Below are 26567 nucleotides of genomic sequence, written 5' to 3' on the forward strand. Positions count from 1 at the left end.
CCAGAATAAACCTTATTTGCTTTATACTTCAATCTGTTCTGAATGCACAGAAAATATTAGTTTCTCTGAGAAACTGCTGACTTCTGATTCTCTGAACAGAACGGTACCTGCCTTCAAACTGGAAGGTTTTCAGGGATTTGTGTGAATTATGCTTTTTTTACTCATGTATCCCGTTATTATAAAAATGCACTGAGTGGTGGTTCTCAAGTACTATGCAGACTGGATTTTCAGCTTACTTTACTTCTTCCTGCATATTTGGCAAAGGATCTATTTGTTAAATCAGACAAAACACAATGATTTTGTGACGGTGCCCTGCAAAGATGGGCAATAAAAGCCACACCAGTGCTTTTCAACTGATAAAGTTTATTAGTCTGTATAGTAATAAATAGTCAATATCTGTTCTGGTTCTAAAACAGGGCCTTAATTTTAAAGTAGATATTGAAGTTGGTCCTTCCTAGTTTGTATCTGTGCTGCAGACCCCTTTGTAAAGGCAGGTAATCATGCATCAGGCATCCTTCTCATCTTGGCAGCAAGCCCTGCTCCATGCTCCAAGAGAAACCGGGAAGGTCCTTGTTAATGCGATCTGGAATAAACTGTTAAAGTGCTTGTCAAGTACAGACAGTGTGCCAAAAATAAGTAAATGATAATTGCGTGCCTGCGCACTTTGTAAAGGACTGGGTGAACAAGAGATACATCTTGTTTCTAAATCACTGCTCTTTAGGATTTAATTCTCTCTGAGCCCCTTTTCTTTTGGAAATGGTTGGTTGTAAAAGTATGGACAAGTAACCAGGATGAATGCATTCTGCCATTACCTTTTCCCTGCTTGATACTTGCCTCCTCTTCAAACCCTTGGCAGTGATAATGAGTGTTCAGAGTTTGAATTGGAGCTATTTTCCCATTATCTATCACAGACATTGTCTTACATCCCTGCTCTCTTCATTTCTCAAATCATAGGCATGGAGTCTGAGTTTTCCAAGCATTTGCAAATGTTGACCTCTGAAATCATAGATCTTGGCATGGTGTGAGATACGCTACCTTGATGCTCAGAAACTTGGTCTGTTTTTTGGTGTGATACTTTGTTTGCAACTTCAGAGCTTTTTCTTATGTTCCCGGTTTCTGATTTTGTTCCATTTTATTCTACTGCTGTTTCTGCAGACCAAAGCAAGATGTGTTCCTCTGGTTATATTTGGGCCAGGAAGAGGTTATCTTGCTAGTCCCGTTACAGCTGGCTGTTATCACCATTCAGTAATCTTGTAGTCATCTAGCATCGCTGCATGTGTTTTTATGGGTGGCTTGGCTTTTGTCAAAATGCTTTGAGTTTATGGACATCTACTGTTCAAAATTTTAACTCATGGTTTAAAGTAAGCTCAGCTGGACTTTTTTGATTTAATTGGGTTACAAAATGGCTAAGCATGTGGTCTGCTGGCTTACTGGAAGAGTTGGCAGCCATCAGTAGAGAAGCAGTAACCTCAGTACCTTTGTACATACGTCTCGCCTCAACCTTACAACTCAGTAATGTAAAAGGAGCCTTTATGTGCTGCGAGGCTCCTCCCCACACCAGCCTTCTCCAGCCTTTTCACATGTGGTTTTCACCATGTGTAATGGCATCTTTGAGGCAGATTGACTCCCTGATGTATAAGACCCATCTCAAGACCCAAGGAAGGATGTGCAACACCCAGAAATTCTCTTGTACTCCTTGTATACAGCTTTTCAACAATCTGCTGTGACATTTGGGTGCCTTAGTCATCATCTCTCTAGACATGCATAGTTATAATGAGACTTTAAGATTGCTGCTTGATTTTAGTTGTGAAATAATTGTGTGGGGAGACTTCTGTTGTTGCTTAACTCTGATGCACGCAGAAAGGGGGCAATAGGGGTGAATGGCAGAAAACAGGAAAAAAAACTTCTGTCACATTGAAATTGTCTGTCAAATTATCTATCTTTTATTGTGTGAAGGACTAACAAAGCCATGCTTGAAATGTGCCGAAGAGAGAGAAAGACCTTAGAGCAAACACATAGTGGCTTATTTGAAACTCTTAGTTCTTCCAAAGTTGTTAACTCTTAGTAGCTACTGTTGGGTGGTTTCTCTATGGCTTTTAGCGGAGAGACTTCACATGGGATCTGGGCTGGGCAGTATTACAAATAATAACCAAACAATATCCAACCAACCGTAGTGTGGTAGTATAGCAGTCTGAGAGGGATGCTGGTTATGCCAGCCATTGGGTGCCAGCAGGGTTGGACCTGTATTTTTATAGTTGGATGTAATGTAAGGATAGGCACAGAAAGTGGGCATACTCATCAACTGAAAAAGCAAAACCAAACGGCAATATGATATATATCGTATAGAATATGATATTCTTACATAGTCCAAAGATACTCCATGCTGTTATTTTTAAGGTTCTGCCTTGTTGTAGCCAGATGCTCCGTATTGGTATAGTGTAGAAATTGTAACGGAGGAGGTGAATTTAAATTTAAAACAGAACCAGAAAAACAAGAGGACTGTTAGGGAGTACATTTGATTTATTTTTCTTTTCCCCCTTTTTTATGTGTAATGTTGACTGAAGATCTTATTTTGCAGGTAGAAAACTGGACAATAGGCAAAAATGGCCACCAAGATTGGGATTTAATTTGTCACTATAATCATGATTGCTTATAAGTCAAAAGACCCTACTATAAAAATATATTAAAATCTGTTGTAAAATGTCCTGTGGGGTTAGGACATGGGCGGGCTGGAAGGAATAGTCTTCTTACTTCCAGTAAGTCTTTATTGCTAGTATGGTAACATTTTCTTCTCAGGAGCTTTACAACCTTGGCTTTCCTGGCAGGCTTAAGCACCATAAAGGAAATATTTTAACCTGATTCCATTTGAGTATACACAGAATTTTTATAAAGTTTCAGTTATCAAGAAAAGCAATAGGAATAAATACTTACGAACACATACGTTTCATAAGAGATTGATGTTTTGAGGCATACATTGTCCTGCCTTTTCCTACCTTATGAAGTCTGTTAGCCACTGTTATTAAATTTAGCCAGCGCTGATGGACCCAGCTTGCTCTATGATTCCAAAGCAGAATATTTATATTTAAATTCATATTCTGGTTCTACCATCAGAGTGCAAGTATCTCTGAGAGAAGAAACCACAGTATCCATAATGAAAAAGTGTTTGCTGTGAAGGAAAAGCCTAAAAAGAAGATGGGACTTTATATTACATAAAGTATTTTAGGGTATAGGTTTTTAAATTAAGTAGCTGTGAAACACTTAACTTAAAATCTGCTTAGCAATACAACTGAATAGACAGTCATAATTTAAGCCTCACCAGATGCTCTAATGATTCCTTCCTTAATGTGAGAAGTAATTCCATTTCCATGCAGGCTTTTTCCTAATCCTATTCTGAGCAGAGACTGCCAATTGTTTTAAATTCTGAAGACTATGTTCTATGAAAGAATTAGCTGGGAGTATTCAACGTAGTGTACTTAAGAGCTCAGTAAAATACAACTTCATCATGTTGGGTAATTTGTATCACATTCCAGCAAGCATGAAAATTGACAGATTTGTATCAATCTATCAGAAGCAGCTGCTGGAAGTAAAAATAGATTTAATAGATGGTTTATAACAAGATCCAGGGCAGTATTGGTTTAATGTTGGATGTCCTCTATTGTAGACAGCCCTAACTTTGAGATCCTTCCCTTCTCTATCTGCTGTTACCACTTAATTACCTATTATTATATACCTAGCTTTTTTATTGCCATAGTGCCAAGGGTGATATTGCACTGCACTGTCTCTCTCTTGCATTTGTGGAGGGCTGACATTTGTATTATCTTTAAATTATATTGGTAGACTGTTATAAAGAAATAAAATAAAATGTGTGTTGATGTCATTATTGTCACAAACGACTGCCAGAATTGGCTGTATAGTCTCTAAGCAACAAAGCACAACCAGGTGGAGTGTTACATACCTGCAATAAGGGTAGGTTTTTCCTTTGCTTGGTTTCTATCCTACAAGTACAATTACCAAAAAGTAAAGCTGTGCATCTAACTGGCATATAGTGCAGGTATTTGCTTTGTCACTTAAAACTGCAAGTCAGTTTGCATTAATTCCTTTAACCTATTTGGGAACACCTTTCATGATATTCAGCTTTTCTACCGCTAGCCTGGCTGCTCTAGTGTGTGTGACAGTTGGAAATTAAGAGGAGAGTCTTTCCCTGAACAGCTGTATTCTGACATCTCATCACCATGTCATTCTAATAAAATTGGTGACAAGAAGATGACTGATTACTTAAGGCAAATGCTTTTCCTATAGCTTCATATATTGGAATGTTAGCTGTTTTCTAAGCAGGCATATACCACTAGAGGTTGCCATGCACCTCACTAATTAGACACGCACATTTAACATTAAATGACTTTATGAGGCTAGAAACACTATGCAGTTTTCCTTTTTTTTCTACACTGTCACCACAGCTGTTCACATGCAGGGCTGTGTGAGCTGCTAAGAGCACTTTATCGGTTGCACTTCTCCCCGTTAGAGGACTTAAGGAACTTAAGTATCAAAAGATAGCACGTAATTATATCAACGTTATATTTTGTTGATTTCATTGGCTGTCGTAGAGAGTTCAGTGGGATTCAGGGAACGATAGGAAGAAAGGTTTCTGTCATCCTCCTGATGCTCATAGGAGCCAAGTGGAATTAGGAAAAAGGGCGTGCTTAAAAGGGATACAGAACAGAGACTTTAACACGTGCATGCTGTCGAATGCAGTATGTTGTACTTGAGTGTCATCGTAGCCCTTCTATACCCGTTACGAGAGCAAAGCGTGACACGTAGAGCCGGCCGTACTGATTCTGGTGCTGTCTGGAAGAGGCAGAGAGAGTAATCCTACTTCTCACTGGTCAGCCAGCCTTGGAGGTGATGGTGATGAGTGCTGTAGGATATCTTGGAGCATGATGCTGGGCACTGGAGTAGCTCAGTGTTGGGTTTTTCTTTTTCTTTTTTTTTTTTTTTAAATACAGTTGTAAGCAGTGTGCTTAAATGTCCATGCTTGTAGAGGATGGCTGCATCACTGTGGCTCCCCAAGTCCACTTTCTCTCATCTGAGAGAAGGCTGAAGCCTTTCTCTCCCTTTGCACTCTTCAGCAGTCTTCATCGTTTCATAGAGTCAATTGTATTTCATAAGCTACCAAGAAAAATTCCCATCCGTTCTGATATCTGCTGCTGTATTTGAGAATTTTCATCTCCCCAGCCAAACCATTTGTTTTACAGTTTCCTATGTTAGTAATTTAATTTTTCTGCTACGGTTTCCTCTTACAGGAGTCTGACGAGATTTTCGTGAGTGAAAACATTTATCACAGTTCTTTAAGCATAAGAGTACATGATGTTGCTTTAAACTGCACTCTTAAACTCAGTTTAAGATTATGCTGGATTAAAAATTGTCTTTAAGGTGGAATGTGTGAGTTTCTGTAGAAACACTGTATTGCTACTGCAATATATTTGTTAATACTTACTAGCTGCAGGTAGCTTTGATCAGCAAATTTCTTGCTGGCTGAGGAAAAAAAGCTTACTGTGGTTAATGCTACAGAAAGTAAAAAATACATATGGCGTGAAGGAAAACATGTATTTCTCATAATTGGTCTTTTAACTTGATTTTTTCCTGAGGAAGTCTCTGAATTTTGATAATAGATGCATGTAGCTGTGTATTTTATGTTCCTGCATATGAAACCATGTAGCTAAATTTTTTAAAAAATGGAGTAATGTGCATTCAGAGTCTAATGGTTTCAAGTTTATCAGCCATTTTTTCCATGATGGCCCTAATTGCTCTGAGTAAGATTGTTAGAGTACTGTAAAACTTTTGTGATCAAAACAGTAACTCCGGATTAAAAAGTGAATTATAAAAACATTTGCCGTGAAATTTTTTTTCTGTTTTAGCACACAATTTTTAATCATTTAAATGTGTGCCTTGTTCTTGGGTACTGGTGTAATTCTTGAGTGCTCGGATTTGCAGAAATGAAAACTAGTTTGTGTGCAGAACAGTTCACTGCTTATCCAAGAATGGGTTTTGCTTCTGATAGAAATATTTGTTGGGTTTGTGAATTTGAATTTTGGTTAGTTCACAGTGTCCCTAAATAAAGTGGTTAAATTTTTCTTGCAATGTTTTCCTTTTTCAGTCATCTTTATAGAATTGCACATCTTTGTAATATCCCCCATGTTATTTGACGGAGTGCACGACATGTTATTTTTCCTGCCTACCTTTTTATAGGCTGTAAGTAATCAGGTTAATTGTTATTATTGTCGATTTTCATATTATATTGTCCTTAAAAGAAGAAAACTAATTACTTCCCTCTGCTTCCCCCTAGATTGTCAGTTGTTGCTTTTATAAATTAGGGATAAGAAGGAAACTAATCAAATTTTTCACATGTTGCTGTGTTTGGCAGAACGATAATGACTCTCTAACACATGTATTAATTATGTCTTCTACCATGGCCTTTTTTCTGGGCCTATGAGTATTTATTGAAAATATTTTTTATTTATTTTATGTGTACATTGGTGAAGTGTTTTTAAACCTAAGCTTTCTTCAGTGAGGATCTCTGTGTATAGAGCAGAAGACATTTTGAGTTTGCCAGGCATTTGTTTATTCAAATAGTCCAGGATGTGTGTTCAGCAAAGACGAAAAACGTTTATGCAGCAGTGAGACGTGTGATCTGACCTGCTTGCTTATTAAGGGCCACATTCAACCGAAAAATCTGAAATTGTTAGTGTGTGTGTGTGTGTGTGTGGTGAAATGAGAATTTACCAATTGCTTAATAAAAGTTTTTAACAGTACCAATAATGAGATGTAATTGTTGGCTCGAAACTCATTAGGGTGCTGACATAGGAAGATAAACAAATTTCTCTCCCACATGGCTTTACACTTGGTGAGCATTCTGGTTTTCCTGCCTTTTTTCTTTGATGTCCACGGTGCTTTCAGGAAGCTCTTTCACATATAGCTTTCTCTTTCATTGGAGAATGGCGATGGGACAGTTGGTGCAGAAAACTAGTGAAATCGAGTTACCCAAATCAAAGGCACTTCTTAAGGAGAAAAACTTGAAAAAACCCCAAGATTGCTGCATGAATACTTCAAAGCTTTTTCGTTCCTAATTCTCATTTGTTTTTAATTCTTATTTGAATACTTAAGTATAGGAACAGAGGAGTTGCTTCTCATACAGGAATCATGATTTTTAAATGGTAAAATTTTAGCATAGCAAGCATTTCAAACTTTAAATGAGATGTGTGAATCGAGCAAAAGAAATTAGGTGAATATGGTATGCAGTACTTCTGTTAAACTCATCTTTGTGGCTTCTTTCTTACAGCAGGGGAATGAATGGTGTTCAGTTAGAGCCATTTTTCAGATAGGAAATTTCCTAAAATTGTTCTGAATTTAGGGGTGGAACCCTTTGACCCTGTGAAACCTTATTTTGGAAAAGGCTTATTTCAGAGATACCAGCTTTCAGTTTTCGGTAATCAAAAAGCAACATAATACTAGTAAGATGTCAGTGATAGATTCATAGCATAACAGCCAACCTGTACCTTTGTTAACACACAATATGAAAACGAGTTCCTGCTCTCTTTATTACTTCTCTGTCGGTATTGTTGTAACAAGGGATTTCTGTTGCTTAGAGCTGCGTGGCTCCGAGGATGCTTTGAAACACGCAGGTTTACGTCATACCATGCACGCTGGGAGCCTGGGCTTCGGATAGGCTTTAATGTCACCATAAGAACGATCAATAGACAAGTCTTTTATATTCTGGGTTCAAACCTTAATTGGACCATTAAATTAAATCTCAGTTTACTGATCTCTTAATCATAATAGAGGAGTGTTCATAATAGCAAACCCCAGAGAAAAGAGGCTGCTTCTGCTCTCACACCGGTGTACATCAAGAGATTTCACAAGTCAAATTATATAATAATAAAAGATCAAGCTCTGAAAGTGGTTCTTGGAATTAATGTCCTGTGGCCAGAGCTGTTAAATACTGAACCCTCTGAGCATCAGCTTGCCTCTTCCTTTTTTATAATCAAAAGAAAAGAAAAACGAAAGGAATTGAAGGTAATGAATAGTTTCACTAAACCAGTGATATCTGCCTCTGCAGGTATTGGGAGGGGCACAGTCACAAAGCCCTGGTTTCTGATAGCGAAAGATAAATATCTCCGGTCTGAGCTGTTCAAGGATAATAGGTAATTTTTTCTCCTCTTTTGCATCGCATATGGACTGTAGTTGTGCTAGAAGGAAATTATCTTAAGGGAAGTTACTGCAACAGTGTGACTGTTTTCTAAGTTTTCTAAGCACCAGGGGTTTTTCATGTCAGGCTTATGTTGGATTTCACTGGCAGTGCTCACCTGCAGGCCATGAACGTGCTGGATGCCCTGCAGCCCTGGACTCTGATTCGGTATTTTGGGGGGACCTGTTGATACAAACAGTGGCTTTCAGTAATTCCTGTTCCTGAGTATTTTCATGCAGACATCATGTCATTGAAATAAATAGGGGAAAAGCATCTTTCTGTGGATGCAATTTTGGGTGATTTATCTGCAACTCAAACAGCTTGTTTGATTTTTCTGTGTTTGCTTGAAAGCAATAGAAAATGGCCTGTTCATCCCAGCAAACTTTCATTGCCATGTAGTGCCCTGGTTGGTGAATGTGTTACTTTGAAATATTTGTGTTGACTTCTCCCCCCCCCCCCCCATGTCCTTTGCTTTGGTGCCATTTACCATGTGCTGTATGCCTTTAGATTTTAGCAATAAATTGTCTTCAGCATGGAAGGCCACAGAATTGACTGTTTGACATTGCCTCAAAAATAAGAATGAAAAACCTCAAAGACATTTTGCTTTTAATGCTTCTTAACTTTGAAATAGTTTTCTAGCATTTTAGTTTAGAGGAGAAAACCTGTATTATCTAACCTGGATATAAAATGATATTCTATTTATGAGAAGCTGCTTTATAATGAGATTTTTTACCCCCCATGCAGTGCAGTATGTTACAAAAGCGATAATCCCATTTTTATTAGATGTTCCAAGTGGAGTGAAAACTAATGGCTTCTCAGAGAAGGGCCTTCATGACATTCTCAAGTTCAGGCCGTGTTTGAAAGAGGACACTGCAGGAATGGAAGATCAAACAGCTCCAAGCCACTGAATCTGAACTTTGGTTTTAATCTGTGGACTCTCAGGAGTAGAAGTTGTGTGCACAGCAGGATACCTGGAGAGATTTTGGCGTCAACTGGTCAACCTTGGGTAGCTTTGGCTTGCTCTTTCACGAGCTGTTCACAGGCACAGACAGACTAGTCTATTTGCAGATGCTTTTTAGGCTCTTCATCCTCCGCTGTGTCACTGTTATTTCTTATACAGAGGTTTCTGAGTCTGTGGAGTGGCTTTTGTTGGGAGACAGAAGCAATTTATAAAGATCTCAGTAGCGTTAAATAAAGGAAACATATGCTGGCCTTATTAGTAGCTTGTTGACCTAGATTAGCTGTGGGGAAGCTTATAAGCTGATCAGCCATTCCAAAATTGGGAGGTGTCATTGCAATTAGTAGGAAAGGCTGTGACAAAAGGGGAGACAACAATTCTTCAGATAAGGGAAAAGAATATTAGTAGCAAATGTCCTCTTGCTGGTATGACTTAGCAACGTAAATCTAATTAAGTTATTTTTTAAAAGGCATGAAGCATCCTTTGTTGCTATGCATTGAGTGTAGTTGTGGTCAAACGTATTAAAATGCTGCTTTAGCTGTTATCAGCAGAAAGAGGAGTACTCTGTGTGGGCTCGCCTGTTTTTGCTTGTGCGTAACATATGGAGGTGAGGTTTTAGGCTGATATCAGCTGTTTCCAACATGGAAATATCATTGAACTTGGTTTAAGCCTGGTTGAACCTGCTGGGGATTCTGAGTGGGCACCTGATGGGTCGGTAATACCCTTGTCCCCCATCTGGTGTGAGCAGTTGAATGCCCTGCATGCCATTAGAAGTGTTCGGAGCCCGGGACCCCCAAGCTCATGGGTTATGGAGACTTCCCAGATGGACAGACAGACTCACAGCCTTATTTTGAGATAGATTGGATCAGCGTGAACCACAGAGGGGTCTTGGGCAAACTCTTGCTTCTCTCTGTCTCAGGGTCTTCTTGCATGAAGCAGAGCGGTTGAACTGTGTTACTCTCTGCCTTGCATATCATAGCATGGGACTCCTTAAAAATACCATTGCTGATCTGGCTTAAAAAGGTTTTTAATACCTAGATACGTACTGCTCTAAAAGCCCAACTTTGGACAAGATAGTTTGCTCTTCCCTTGACCACTTTTTGTGTCTCTGCTGACTTGTAAGACATAGCCCTCGTGGTAATTCTGTCATTTTGTGGGGGGATGTCATTACGACATCTCATTAGTCTTCGGCCATCCAGAAAATTGTGCGGTACTTCAGTGCCTTATAAGCTGCCAGCCATTGCTTGGCAGAATGTGTGATTAAATGAATGTGATGCAAATTAACACAGAATCTTGGCCATAGAACTGAAGTTTATTGAAGTCTTGACACCTGTTTCAGGGAATCTAGAGCATCACACAGATACTTGCATGCAACGGAGAGCTGCAGTTTGGAGGTAGAAGATCCCGCTGTCCCATCTTTAATGATCATGAATGGCCCATTCATAGTTATTGTGCCACATCAGCTCTTTGGAAACAGCACAGTTTGATAGTAGTCTTCAAATTGGGGAATTAAACTTTTCTGCTTTTGGTGGAACCTTACAGCTTTTAAAACCATTGATCTTGGGAATCTGTTATGATGGAGAGGAAGAAATATATGAGGAAACCTGCAGAGAAATAACTATTTTTGTGATAAACTTCCAGTGTTGCTTTACAGATGAATTTGCAGAGTAGACTCAGGTTCTGATTTGTGTCACTTAAGTTTTCTGCATGTTTAATAGTGAAATGAAGCAAAAACGAGAAAACCAGTAGCACTATTCCAGTACTGCTAATGCAATTTTGATTTCTTTTAGCTGGCCCGGAAAAAAAGGTTAAGGGCACTAAAATGTTTACTGGGTTGTATCCCACTTTATTATTTGGGATTTGAGTGTGTAATATGCAGTACACTGAAGATGTGAGTCTTACAGTTTTTGCATTTTAAAAAGTCTGGTTTATAGCAATAAAATAAATAGCATAAGATTTTCTGAGATTTAAAAAACCAAGGGAATTCTAATAGTCTACTATTATTTGCTATTCTAGTAGAATCCTAGAAACTGCAGTCTTGTCTTCTCGGTGTGTTTTGAATGGAATGTATTTATAGGACAGTGTTCCTTAACAGAAATAGAGGTGACTCAAGATAATGACTTGCTTGAACCTGTCTTTTATCTTCAGTTGCAGGGTATTTGGCTCATTAACCACTTTATTCAGATACAACATGTACTCTTTGCTTTTTAGAAAATTTTTTTTTTGGAAAAAAACTGTGGAGTATGATCTAAAGTAATGAATGAGTAATGAACTTACAAGGATTTATCTGACAAACTAGAATATTATGGCTGTAAGTAAGCATGAGTACAAAACAAAAATATAACATTGATTATAAATCTTTTTTTTTTTTCTTGTCAGGGTGCTGCTTATTTCACACTTTAACTGATGTCATTGTATATGTCTAATGTTTTTCCAGCTTTGCAGTTCAGTGAACTAATTTCTCTCTCCAGGTACATGAAGCCAGGATGGGTATGAGTGGCTGCAGGGAGGGAAGTAGGGCAGTTACTGATAACACCCAACTGAACTGTGTTGGTGCCCTCCAAACTGCACTTAAGTGAGGATTTTCAAGCAGGCTTTCTAACTGAATTTAAGAATACGAGATAACAGTTTATGAAATTTCTGAGTCTCTTGAGTACTCGAGCCAAGGTGTTTCCCACTACCATATACTTTTACCATAGTTTGTGTGGCTCACATTGCACTTTGAAACATCTGACACCTTTAAATGGAGGGTGAAACTATAGGTACAGAAGAAAGAATCGGGATTTAACAACTTTAATGTGCATCAGGTCTTTATAACTGTTGAATGACTCAACCTTTTTAATGGTAATGGCCTTCAGCAAGTTTAGGAAAGAACAGGCTTTTAGGTAAAGTAAATACACTTAGTTCTGCAATGAATAAATAAATTTGCTGTGAAGTTGTGTAGAGACATGTTTCTGTAACTCATTAATTGTGCTCTTGGGTCCACAAGTAGATCTTTCTCCAAATACCACAATTTACATGGGCTCAGATGAGATGATGAATCCTGCTGCGGAACAGGGCGAGGGCTCAGACAAGCGCTGCCGACTCGTCGCGGTGCCCTCTCTTGCCGTGCTGTAGCTGTTGTCTCCCGACGGAGGATTTTCAGGTTCACGCAGACTGAGATGCAAATGTCCACGTTAATGCGGGTGTCGTAGGCATCTCCTGTAATCCCGTGCAGAGCCTGTGAATTATCACCAGTGTCTAGCCAAAGGATAAGTGCGCAGGAGGTTTCAAAAGCAACATTCCCATAGTAGCATCTCTTAAGCTGCCAGGGATATGTGCCTTCCCAGTAATGGTGCATCTGGGTGATTAAAGCCTTTGCTCTTTGTCTGAAACATCAGTACTGAATAGACACTTCCTCCGAGCTCTTTCATATTTTTTTTTTCTTATGGGTCATCAGTTGCTTGTGTCTGCTTCTAATATACAAATCCTTTTGTTCTTTTTGATAGAACTTCATCTGTGCAGAGGTAATTTGGCCTTTCTATAGAAGACTCTCTTATTATTTATCGTTTGACTTTTCAGTCTATCAAAGAGCTCCAGGACTTGTTTGGTTTTCATTTCCTTGCCCTCCTTCACTATAAATACTTTCATGCATAAAGATAATATTCCTCTTATAAGGCTGTTGTGTACATTTGGCCAGTACTGTGACAGAGTGCTGCTTCGGGGCATGGGAACTTACGTCTGTGACACATTATCACAAATAATCATTTCTTAAGTATTTAAATAATTTTCATGCTTCTCTGTTCTGTGTTGTTATGGCACCTTTAACCCTATAATGACCCCTCGCCCCCAAACTGCTGCTTTGCAATAATGTAGTTTAAAATCCTGTCATCACTAAGATACAAATTTAGTGATACTTGTATCTGAAAAGTAGGTCTGCAGGAATGAAGTTTTTTTAGAGAGTTAAGAGAAGTCACCCTGTTACTTAGATTAGGAAGTTAGGTGGGGATCAAGGAGGAGGTAAAGTACCAGTAGTGAAAAAGGGTTAAGTCAGGGATTACTTGAGAACTGACACATCCATGTCCATGGGACCTGGTGAAATGCATCCGAGAGCGCTGTGAGAATTGAGTCATGGCATGGCAAGACCACTGTCTGTTGGATCACATCTGGAGAACTGCATCCAGGTTTTGGGCCCCTGGACGTAGGAAAGGTGTTGCTAAACTGGAGCAAGTTCAGTGGAGGGCTGCCACGATGGTTGGGGGCTGGAGGACTTGGTGTAGGAAGATGGGCTGAGGGAACTGGGCTTGTTTAGCCTGGAGAAGAGAAGGCTGTGGGGCAAGGCTACGGCAGGAGTTTCAGAGAAAGGGTTAGCAGCGTTCCCACACGTAGGAGGAGGTTACTGAGAAGATGGAGCCAGGCTCTTCAAAGAAGTGTGTGGCAGGAAGATGAGAGAGAACGGTCATGAGCTGAAGTCAGGAGGTTCCAGCTTGATGAAAGAAGACAATTTTTCATGGTCAGGGAAGCATTGGCACAGCAGACCAGAGAAGTTGTAGAGTCCCTCCCTGGAGGCTTTCAAGACCCAACTGGACAAAACCCTGGTCTTGTTTGGAATCAGTGTTAACCCTGCTTTGAGCAGGAGGTTGGGCTAGAGACCTCCTAAGGTCCCTTTCAACCTTAATTATGACTCTAAGATAATAAAAAAAAAATACCGAAACTGGCTAAAAAAGGAGACATTGTTTTGAGTGTTCTAGTATGGTAAGTGCCAATGCAATCTCCTGCATCCCCACTACTGACTTTTATTGTACCTTAAGCAGCTTAGCTGTGCTAACGCCACAGTGGCAGAAACCCACCCCAAAGAACCCTAAACCACGTTCCATGGACATATGCACATAAATCTTTCATAACGGTCTGGGTACTGAAAAACAAATACATAGTATTCTTTCTACTGCCTGTCATCAGTACCACAGTTCATCATGTCATCAACGGCAGAGTACTAATGAAAACTTTCATCCAAAATCCTCATTTTGGGTGAGGTATGTGATGTATTTTACTGTTGGTAAGAAGGTAGATAGGCTTTTGATGGTTTGCCTTTCTGCTGTTTATACTGTATGAAATAACGTTAATAGGTGATACTTTAGGCAGACAATAAATTAACCATTCTTGTGGAGTGGATGATCTAATAAGTTGTCATCATCTATGTAGTACTTGAGTACAGAATGTATTTTGTTTGGATTTGTCTTTGGGAACATACGAGTACTGACTAATAGAACTTCCTAGGACACAAGTTATCTAACATGAACGGTAGTAAAATGGTTGTAGCACGTCATGACATTCTCCCCGCATGTATACAGGTAGTTTGGGGTTCTGACTAACGTGTGCTAGTTTAATTAGCTTATACTTTCATTGTTTTTCTCTTAAAAAGGCTTTCGTATTGGCTTTCGCATAGAGTCATGTTGTAGCATAACTCCCTTTTGAAAGTATAGTGATTAAGTCTTCAAACTCAGCGAAAGATGTTATTTGCTGTGCATTTTTCAAATTCTGCTGCAGAAACAATATGACCTAAATATTTAATCAGGCTTAGTAGAATTGGCTTTTTTTATTGCTGCAGATTAATCTAGTTTCTCTGAGTTAATATATGTGGCATGTATGTCTTCAAGACCTTACTTTTTCTCAATAACGTTAAAGATTTATAGCCTTCATAAAATCTGGCATGCACCAAGAGGAAGATTATGAATTACAATTACTTAAACATTAGCACTGGGAATTTTTCGTTTGAATCCGGTATATGCTGTTTCAGACTAGGTTGTATTTATAGAGGGGTTAGTGAATACTGTTTTTATACCACTTTTCTATACCCTGCCCAGTGTTCTTCATCTCTGTGTTGTTAAAAGGATGGTGGCCTGGTGCTGTTCATGTTTTTGTCTTTGATATGTTTATTCTAAAATTGCAGTTGACTTCACTAGAGAAAATATCAGCTTTCTGCTTTAAATAAATAAGGATGTAAGTGGCTTTGCATGTTTTGCTTAGTGCTGTTGTCTTGTTCAAGTCTGTCCTTAAAATTAATGTGGGGGTATCATGAATTTCAGCACTTCTTATTTTTTAACTCTTACTTTGCGAAGTGTTTAGTCTGTGGTTGTAGTCTTGTGTACACCTCTTGAATTACATGGAGTTGGAGTTAAAAATTGGAGTGATATGATCACTTAAACCAAAACAATTGCAGTGACCATTTAGGACATGGAATTTTCTTCGGAAAAACAGGAAAAGCAGCAGGTCTGGAAGAATCTTCAGCAAAGTCTCATTTGTGTGTTGGTTTTGATTATCTGGATGTTTCACACAAGGTTCTCGGAGAGCTTCCAGATGACCAGGGAGACTCAGTAAAGCTGCAGGAAGCCACGGCATCCATTCGTGCCCTGGCAGCCGAGAGGGCAAACCGCATCTTGGGGTGCATCAAACACAGCGTAACCAGATGGTCAAAAGCGGGGATTATCCCGCTGTATTCAGCATTGGTGCGGCCTCACCTTGAGTACTGCCTGCGGTCTGGGCCCCGCAATTTAAGAAGGATGCGAAGGTCCTTGAATGCGACCAGAGGAGGGCAACCAAGCTGGTGGCAGGGCTGGAAGGAATGTCCTATGAGGAGCAGCTCAGGACTTTGGACTTGTCTAGTTTGGAGAAAAGGAGGCTGAGGGGCGACTTCATTGCTCTCTACACCTTCCTGAGGAGGGGACGTGGAAAGGGAGGTGCTGAGCTCTTCTCCCTAGGGTCCAGTGGTAGGATGCGTGGGAATGATTCCAAGCAGCACCGGGGGAGGTTTGGACTGGACATTAGGGAGCATTTCTTTACCGAGACAGTGGTCAAACCCTGGAACAGGCTTCCTCGAGAGGTGGACGATGCCCCAAGCCTGCCAGTGCTTACGAGGCATTTGGACAATGCCCTCAACAACATGCTTTAACTTTTGGTCAGCCCTGAAGGGGTCAGGCAGTTGGACTAGATGATCGTTGTGGGTCCCTTCCAACTGGAAATATTCTATTCTATTCAAGTGAGATGTAACTCTGCCGTAACGCGAGTGGCAGTTCAGCTCACAGCTAACCTCCACCTCCCCAGTGGCTCTAGCCATCAGCCATCAAACTCCCATTCATTTTTTAGTTCTTTGATGCCCTTGTTTAACTGCTGTCATCGCAATACCTTTACTGGTTTGGGTTGTCCAGAGTCTATGGAAAGGAAACTTTTCTCTGCCTTCATCAAATCTACACTTACTTACAAATAAATACAGATATATTCCATTAATTTTTATATGTATATAAAAACTTCGTTTCCCCTACTTGTGCCTGGGTTGCAGGCAGGGAATAATGCGTACAGGAAGGGTCTCTGCCCTCTCTGACGTCGGAGTGATGATGAGAGCGTTCATTTTAGCTACTGCTGGTTCAGACAAATCTAAAAAGTTCTCGGGAAGAGAGGACCAGAGCGCCAGGATTACAGGAGATTGGTATAAGCAGGTGAGAGTATACTCACAGCAGACAAGTGTAGGCGTTTGAAGATTTATGAGAACAGGCTGTCCTTGCAGGGTGGCAGCATGAAGGACGATTTGAGAAGCTGGGGAGAGTTACAAGGAAGAGCAATTTCCCTCTTGAGCAAATTTACTTTTTTTTTTCTTTTTGTAAAAGAGTTTGTTGGGGTTTTTCTTTTTTTTTTTTTTTCTCATTTGCCCAGCCAATGCTGAAGCTTCCTCCCTGCCTTCTCATTTTATACCAGCTGCTGGGCAGGATTAGACAATGCTGGGATCAGGGAAGTAAACACTGTCATGGGTGCCAGAAAGTTAAGTAGTAGATATTCTCAGGTAGTATGTAGTTTACAGGTCTCTTCAGAGATGTCAGGTTCTCTATGCTGTCTTTTCTAGTGTCAAATTATTTTAGGTATATTTTTATTCAAAAATACACATTCATGGTTAGTAAATGAGCCTTTTCTGTGTTGGTTTTGGTGTGTTGTTCAATTTTGGTCTCTTTCTTTCAATTCCCCACCCACTATGTGTAGTAGAGAAAGTGAAAAACAAACAAGAAACCCACAAAAAACCACCCATGGGAGTAAACCCTTGGAGAGTTCTAAATGCTATGTTCTGACTTGAAAACGGTTGACTCTGGTGCTTTGGCTTGATCCCTGTCAGTTTTGAGCATTTTCGCTTATCTTAAAGATGTTGTTGGGTTTCGATGTTCATGGTCATTTCCAACCCATTTGTATTCTGGAATCACTACTGATCAGATGTGAGAGATGGGTGACTACCAGACAGAGAGATTCCTGCCACTTTAGTCTCCAAAATCTTGATGCTAACCTCTGTTGGTTTGGATCTGAAAATTTTGGGGTTCTATGGCTTTAATAGCCTTGACTATTAAAGAGAAAAAATGCTGATAACTTAAAGTTTAATGGAGCATATGGAATTTTTTTTCTTTAATAGATTTAAATTTCTAGAGAATATAGCTATGGTAATATTTGTGTAGTGAGAAGGCATTAGAGGAGCTCTTTTTTTTTTTTGAGGTAATGAAAATAATAAAAAAGTGAACGTTTATTGTTATGTAAGAATGTATATATTTTTTTAGCTGGGATAACTCAAGTCCACCCTGATTTCCCAGACTTATGTAACCAGACACTCCACTTCTTAGCTATTAGAATTTGACACTGTAATGTTTTCTTATCAGAATTCAAGATGTTGATCAGATGGCTTTTACTTTTTATAAGAGGGAATTATAATCTTCTTCTGGAGTGGGATTTTAGTAAAGTATGAGCTGAAGTTTTGTCCTCAGGGTAAATAGAATACATGAATAATAAGTGCACACACACCATCAATCAAATATAGTGTTCCTTATTTTCTGCAGTATTGCTTTTTCAAAATTTTCAGTACTATATTGTAGTTGACGATTGTCTTTTGCTGTAAAGCAAAAGTAATATGCCCCATAAAACATACGGAAGACAAAAATTCCAGTAACATGTAACTGTAGATGTAGCAGCTGCTAGAAAACTGATTTCTGGTGATTCAGGTAAGTCTGATTTCAGACTCAATATCCATGATTAGTCAGTGATAGTTGGATGTAAATTTTTCTTAACGTACATATCTGTTGAGGGATCTAAGCCTTGATTTTATTCAGGTTTAGCTTAGAGGTTTTAATAAAGGAGATGCTTAGTCTTTAATATGATGTAAGCTATGCTGGTCATAGTGGCTGTAATGCCAGTTAGAAGAGGCAGGTTTATGGGACTGCATTGCTCTTGGTGTGGGTTTAAAATCACACCTTTCAGTAAACAAGTTCATCTTTGAAAATAGGAATTGCCTTGTCCTTGTTACCTGAAGTGGTGAAAGGGAGGATTGCAGAATTGCATTGGCCGTGTTGTATAAACACCCAAGAGGACTGGTGACGCTTGAAGGTTGTTTTTCCAAAGTATGACACTTGAAGAAGTGGGACCTTCAGCCAGCAGCTCCACTGACACCTGGAGCCGTCTGAAAGCCGTCTGCCCAAAGAACCTGTCTCTCCTGTGCTCGGTCCTGTCCGTGCTGTGGCAGGACGAGGTGATGGCACCGAGGTTGGCCGCGGTGGGAGAGCAGTGCTGCTGGCACTGTCTCACCCTGCGTCTGTCTCAACAGGGCACGAAACCTCTGGGTGAAGTTTTGGGGAAATTTCTTCTCCCATTGCGTGCTGCGTTCTCATCCAGCTTGTCAGTTAAGCCGAAATGTGGTCATCGTGCTTTGGGGATCAAGTCTTGTTGTTCCTATCTATGGAGAACGTTGACAGGGGTCAAAGATAAGTGATAATAGAAGGCGCTTTCAATTTCTTGACAAAAGCCAAACAAGGTCAAATGGCTGGAATGAGACCTATAGAGGCTTGAAATAAAGTACAGTTTTCTAGTAGCAAGGCTGGTGCAATATACTAAATGGGAGTAGTGGACTCATGACCATTTAAATCTTCTAAGCAACATCATTCTGAAAGATGCTCTTTAATCTGGTTTTGGAAAGAATTCTGTGGCCTCTGTGGGTAGCTGGAAGGGCAGGCTCATGTGTTGAGGGTTCCCCTTGGTACGGGATCCTGTAAATACCATACTTTATCTTCTCCATCCCTGGCCTGTGGAGTGAAGAGAATAGCCTGTGTTGCTCAAAATATGCTGTGGTCAAAAAAAAAAAAAAGCATGATGGCTTAAGAAATTGCCTCCTTGCAGCTGCTTCCTCTCCTGAAGACTAGTATATCTGCAAATCAAGTGCCAAAAGGGATTGTGTGTTCCTCACCTTCCAGAGCAGAGGTAGGTGACTGACTTCAACCCAGTAGTGAATGCTATTTAAACTAAAGCAATGGGAGACGGTGGTTTTGATAAAAATCTTGGGCTTAGAGCCTCACTGATTGCACCCACGGATGAGCTGTTGGTGGCACTCTTTTCTGTCCTGTTCTTTGCCCAAGGTGCACAAATAATTTGGTCTCCTGAAAGAATGTTTTAGCCACACGTGACTATGTCCAGTAGAGGGATTATAGAGAGATACTAGCCTGTGAAATGCAGACAGTTGGGTAGATAACCCATTGGCCAAGTTTCAGCCTACGAAGCTATGAAACGATGTTGTTTTGATTTGGTAAGGACGTTGTAGCCTAGAGTTCAGGTGTTTGCTGATCCTTGACAAAGTCGGCAAAGGAGGCTCTATTTCACAAATCACTTAGTCTTCACTCTCTGCACTGGAAACTTTCCCAGTTTAGCACTCCAAGGGTATATGTCTGTACTGGAGAGATACCCAGGCTGCAATGGGGATAGCAAACAGTCTGGTAGGAGCATCTTGACGCTTATGAAGAGCTGTCTTAATTATCTCACAATGTATTAGGCTGCTTAAGGCACTTTCTGGAGGACTTGCCACACACTATACCGTGGGCTGTACACCATTATGCAGTCAAGTATTTTCTATGTAAAACCTAAAATAATAGAAGTTCGAGGTATATTATGTGTGTGCTTCATAGTTTACCAGTGATGCAGTTTGTTGCAGGTGAACTACTCTAATTAGTTTATTCTTCTTCCCATTATGAGTGGGAGAATATCCTGTGAATAGGCATAGGCAGGCAATATCTCTCACTCAAGAGCATTCAGGGTTGGTTAGTATGTATACTACATATTTTATTGATTGCTCTATAGATATTTCATGGAAGTGATTGTAGTTTTTCATGAAAAAGCTGACCAGGTCTTAAGTGTGTAACTCAGTTATGATAAAGCACCATGTTTGAAGGAATTAGAATTAACAACAGGAATACTCTACCACTGGAATCCCAGGCTGTGAGAGCAGTTTGCATTGATCAGTAATGCTGTAAAGTGAGATGTCAATTTCCATGAAAACCAGTTAAATTTTGTGAATACTCTTAAGGTTTTTTTAATGGTTAACTTTGTAAACAAGGTTCAGACTCGTGCATTTATATATTCAGGGTGAACTGAGAGAGGCAAAACCTTTTCTTAATATTAACCAACCGAAAAAAAAAAGAGCCCAATTTCTCGCATTTCTAACATGTGAGACTTGGCGAGTTCTCTTTGCGGTAGTGACAGAACCAGCGTATGGGCACAGGCTAACAGATCCTTCTGTCTTTTGAAACTGTTGCTTTATGTCAAACTGCTCCATTGCTTACTTGGCATCTTCCATTGACTCTTGGCACAAAAACCAAGGACGTTAAACCATAAATTAGCTTTCTTAAAGGAAAATACCTCTCTTTTCTGTTTTTTCTCCCTTTACCCTTGTCTTTCAGTTATACCTGCCGCCACTTGCGGAGATATGTATATGTCTTGGACAAACTGTATTTCCCCCACTCTCACTGCTCTACGCTGCAGCATTGCTTCTCGACCCTCAGTGACAATGGAGAGGAACTCTTGTCTTTAACTTGTTCTCACATTCTCAGATCCTATGCTTCCAGGTTATTAACCTCTGCTCTCCATTTACTGCATGCTGCATGCTCTGTGACTGATCTGTGCATGTTTTCAGTAAACTGATGAATAACATTAATTTTTAAGGGGTTGGTTTGTGTCTTTATGGCATCCTTGATGTATGTCCTAAAAAGTGCAGTAGAAATGGGAGTCTAATAATGGTTTGGTTTTGGTTTGGTGTTTTTTTTTAATTTAGAAGACAACTTCTGGAATTAATGTGTGGCCTTTGGAAGTTTTAAATGCTTTTTATGTTAGAGTAAAAGTATTTTAATCCTTTTCCAAAGCTATGACATAAGAACGTAAGCTGTGATTCACAAAGCTTCCATAGAGTTATGTAGTTTGTTTGGAATTAGTGCAGAGATCTAAGTTGTCTTACATGTAATTGTCTAATACTTTCTTGACGCCCGTTATTTTGGTAACATTGTCTATACAAATTTCTTTTTGAGAATGGGAATGATAGAACTTTTTTCCTCAAGTTCAGTAAATTGTCATGGCACTTAATGGTAAATTAAGAAAGATCTGCCCTTTTTTGATATGCCTGATCAGTTTTGATTGTACAGAGTAAGAATGGTGAGAATCTACCAGCCCAAAATGACTGTAGCTACTCTACAGAAACAGTAAAATAGTGGGAATTTAAAAATAAATTCTACTTGCAATACCCAAATGTTTTTTGTTTTTTTTGTTTAAATTTAAAAACATTTAAAAGCTCTAAGATGTTTACTCCCAGTAAAAATTTAAGTTTTACTATTTCACTGTTGATGCTGCAGATAATAAAATACATTGACCAAGATGCTAGAAGTTTTAGGAAAACAAGGAAAAAATTGCATGACAAAATTGATCAGAACATGGAAAGCATCCAGGGTGGAAATGCAGCTTTGCATAAGCCAGCATACAATAGCAATAGACCACACAGTAAACATAAGTAAAACCAGCTTGATTGTCAAGGGAAGAAAATATGGCATGCAAGCTGAAATAGCTCTTTTTGTACAAAAGAAATTTTATAGTAGTACATAATGACGGAGAGTTACACTGAAGCATCTCAACAGGAGATGAAAATCTAGCTGTCCCAGGGGCATTCTCCGGATTAATTTGGAACAGGGGTATGGTATTAAAGTAGGCAAAAACCTAAAATTTCAAAGGCGTCAGTTAAAAATGAATAATAATAATGAGGGCAGTCCACACCAAAATCTTGTTTACGATGGAATGTTTTACATGTAGGAATGATATCCTGAAAACATAAAAGAAATGGCATTAATTATTCCAGCTTGTTTGAATGAAATTTTGGTAATTTTGGTAATACAATGGCAACACTACAACACTAAGTTGACGAAATCATCCTTGGGAGATTAAGTGCTACTCCATGGAAATTGCATCTTTCAAGTGGCTTTATGGATGAAAATAAGCACTGATAACACTATAGGCATTTTCATATAACAAGCTTGTAAAGTTTTTAGAGCAAAAAGTTCATCTAGTTAGTCTCCATGCTGAAACTGATGGAGAAATAGTTTACTGGTATTACTTTCTGAAACGGGAGTTATGCATCAGTTGAGATATATTAGAATATATCAGCCTAGAAGACTGTAAAATCTCTGGTTTTCGTTAGAGACTATCCTTTTATGAGATAGGAGGACAGAAATAGAAATTGCTGCTTCAAAAATATATAGGTAGCAGGTTTTAGTGGCTAATTCTCTGTTGGTTTTTTGGTAATATATGATTAGAAAAGTGTGTGCCCAGGAAACTTGTCTGCGTAAGTCTATAATAGCATCAAATACAGTGGCATAAATGGAGGGTGCCCAAAAAAGTGGTTTTTTGTGTGAATCTGTGCACCCGTCCCCTATTAAGTCCTGCAGTATTTTATCCTGTGAGCAGCCTGCTTAGGCAAGAGACGGAATGCATAAATTACTAAAGGCAGAGGATAATTAATTACGGCGGTTTATAAATCATGACACTCCCATCCAGGCCTCTTTGCCGTGCTCCTGGTAAAGAATATAAAACTTAGCCCTGAGTCATGGCTGGGCTCCAACACTGTCCTGATACCCCTAGATGATGTTGCCTGTCTTCAGACATCCTATAGAATTAAAGTTTTTATTCCTATTTTGGCACATTTTGTGTGCAAACACGAATATGTATATGAACAGTTGTACCTTTAATTTGGAGGTGGGGAGAGGGAATTAATAAAAGGAAAACAAAGGAGAAAAGGTGAAGGCGGCTTTGGAATGATGGCACTGCCTAATTAATAGTTAATAACCACTATTTTCCCTTAAAGCGCTTATAAAAGTGCGTTTATGCTGCTGGCTGATCAATGTTCACATTTTCAAGCTACCGCAGATTTGTGTAAGATACTCGTAGTGACCTGTCAAATATATAAGCACACCGCATCCCACACTTACTGAACAGCTAAGCCTGGTTCAAGTGGGGGAGAAGGGAAGGAAAATAGTATATATTCTGATATCCTGCCCGGAGTAAGCCCGCAACACCAGGTCTCCAGGCATCTTTAATTGGGATTTAGTGCCAGTGTTGCTTTCGGTGTCTTTTCTAAATTATAAAACCAGGGGAGACACAACACCTATTTTATTATGCAATGCATTTAGCATAGCATAAATATTGAGCCTGGGATTGCAGTCTGTCATTGCTACTGTCTAATAATTCTTTTGTGGCTGTGATATTTATTGATTATTGCAGTAACTGTGCTTCGTGATGTGAAGTATGTTCTCCCACCCTTACCATTATGGTTTCCTTTTGAATTGCATGTCCATCCTGTGATGTTTTAATGCTCGTGTGTGTTCCCTTTTTCTTTTAAACCTCTTTGGGTTGCAGTCAATCTCAGGAAAATTGTTTTTGAAAACGAAACTGGCTTAGTGCATGCACTAGCAAAAGGCAGCTAACAAGCAATGATTTGTTTTGGGATGCTGAACAAATTAAGGACAGTTTTATTTTCATAGCTAGCTTGACATTGTTTGTGTGAAAGCAGGAAATATGGTCTTGCTGAGCCTTGTAAATTGAGTAAACATGTTCGTGAAGCAGTAGAGCAAAAGGAAAAATTATATGGATTCACTTGAATTAAGTTTTTCGCCCAGAGAAAAAAAGACAAAGAAATAGGATGTCAAATTTGCAGAGTTCACCCATTTTGCCTATCTTTTATTACTTTATGCTAGGTTTGTTTAAACAGCAAAATGTATCTAATAAGATTTTAATACTTCCTTTCAGAAGTGTTCTGGCACATTGTCTGAAGCCTGTAGAGGATAAGCTTTGCAATCGTACTCCTCCCATGCCATCAGAGTCGATGGAATTCTGCAATTACATTAATTTAAGAATGTGCAGTCTTTGCAGGATCAGAGCCTTGGAGGTTAGCTTTGAAAAATACTGCTAATTACCAGAAATGTTTCTGTCGCTGCAATGTGATGGTGAAGTACTGCGTAAAGCCAACTTGTATTCATTATCCAGTTGCCAGCTCCTTTTTTCCTTGGAGTGTGAGCTGTGCTGGGGCATCCGAGCTGGATCCCAGGAATGTATAGACAGCCCTTTGTCATCATACGGATTACTGGCCCGTCCTTCAGTACGAACAGGGAAGGTGTCAGAGTATCAACCTTGAAAACAGCTAAAACATTTGCAAGTCTGACATATTTGCTTTGGCTTTTAGTCTGTGAAGGGAAGGTGGGGAGAAACATGAGGCAGATACGTTTATTATTGAACCTTAAATGGTTTTTATGTGGATTAATGCAATAGAGGGAAGTACATCAGTTAGTATTCTTTCAAATGGGTTTTGACAAGTGTGGGCTCCTTTTCTCTGATTCTATAGATCATCTTGAGCATTTGTTTACATTCAGTTTTTAAGCAGTTAATATAACAATCTCGCCTTAAGTTAGTGCAAGTAAAATGTCAGTACGTCAGCCTTGCGTGAGTACTAGCTGGATAACAGAAGGTCTGGGTGTTCTCTTCAAGAGCCCCTTCAGCCTTCTGAAAACTGGTCCTTTTCTATTTTCCTGCTATTTCCAATTAAAGCACTCAGTTCTTTATAACTTTTAAAAATAGTTTATATCACTTCTGATACTTGCTCTGTGTGATATTTGAAAAATGAAGTACCAAATATTGATCCTTACTTCACTGGGAGCTTAACCTTGTGAGAGGTGATATTGAAAAAGTTCACCACGTAAAGAGAATCAAAGCATTATTGAGAAATACTAACAGTTAAATTATAAACATCTAGTAGGTGGGACAACATATAAACACAGCAGTCAACAAGATGAGCAATATTATTTTGACTTTAATGATCATTTACATGGGAAGGTCTCTATTTGGTATCACACCTTGGGTAAACACGGCTGTCTCTGCAAACAGGTTGCCCAAACAGAGTGAAGTCAGTGCAGGTAGGCTTCCATCCAAAGTGGTGTGTGAAAGCAAAAATGTTGCAAATTGGTGTAGGCAGATGAAACTGGTTGAGAACGAGACAACTTCCAAAGGTGACAAAAAACCTTACTTCTGCAGGAAGACGATGCTTGAGTCTTTTCTCATAAGGGGCCCCAGTCACAGGATCTTATCTTTATTGATAAATACCTCAATAAAAATCTGAGAAAGGAGAATAATTTGTGATGTAAGTAATTGGACCTTATCGAAAAGGCTTTTTAAGTCTTTATAAGTTTTGATCAACAGCTTGCTTTTTTCATGTTTTATGAATAAACCCACTTATGTCATAGGATTGGAAGTAGAATAATGAAAATGGCAGAGTCTGGACCCGTCACAGGCGAGAAATACCTTCACTTCATTTATCACTAAAGCAAACTATTTTTGGAATAGTAGATAACTTAGTTTAAAAATTGTTGGTTTTTTTTTTTAAAAAAAATTATTTCTCCAATGAAAAAGTCTAAAAATCTTGGTGGATTTAAGGGCTTTTTAAGAATAAACTAGCTCGATACTCTCTTTTGACAACACGGATTAAAAGCTTTTGTTCTGTGGGATATGTTAGTAAGATTCTGTGCCTCGCCTCCAAAACTGGCATCCGACCGATGGTCTGTGGGTCCTTTTCCTTTTCCTTTCCTTTTTCCTTTCTGCTCCCACAAGCGTTATTTCGTGTGTTCTGCTCAGCATCCTGCCAAGCCAGAAGGCTGATGAGAACAGAATTGGTACCCATTCAGGGATTACAATATCGTTGCATTATCATAGAGTATAATTATGGCTTGGTTGGGAAATTTTTCTGGTTATTGAGACATGTCATTATTCATCCAGGTTCTAATGTCAGAGTCGGAAATTGTGCATTTTTGTGGCAATTAAAAAAAAATTTCTCTTAATGTGATCACCTGTACACTGACAAATTCCAACTGCTGCAATTACCAGTGTTTAACCTAAAGACTCAAAGATGGTCTTTTTTCCTGATGGGTTTAATATTCATTGTTGGTTGGTTTTTTTTCCCCAATGCAAACCCAATGCTGTGGGTTGCTGTAATAGTCATCAATTTCAGTGATTATGGTACAT

The 26567-nt window shown here is 39.2% G+C and overlaps 1 protein-coding gene across 4 annotated transcripts in view; it reads left to right on the forward strand.

Moving 5' to 3' along the window:
• The window catches only part of DYM (dymeclin), a 217966-nt gene that overhangs the window by 105772 nt on the left and 85627 nt on the right, over nucleotides 1-26567 (forward strand). Inside the window, exon 14 of one of the 4 annotated variants that reach the window (XM_075019603.1) lies at nucleotides 20924-21088. The exons of the other annotated variants lie outside the window; for them this stretch is intronic. Coding sequence (XP_074875704.1) covers nucleotides 20924-21088 — 165 coding nt within the window. The remainder of the gene's footprint in view (nucleotides 1-20923; nucleotides 21089-26567) is intronic. 4 annotated transcript variants of the gene reach the window in all.

This window comes from Buteo buteo, chromosome Z (assembly GCF_964188355.1).
Source record: "Buteo buteo chromosome Z, bButBut1.hap1.1, whole genome shotgun sequence".
In the NCBI taxonomy this organism is placed as follows: Eukaryota; Metazoa; Chordata; class Aves; order Accipitriformes; family Accipitridae; genus Buteo; species Buteo buteo.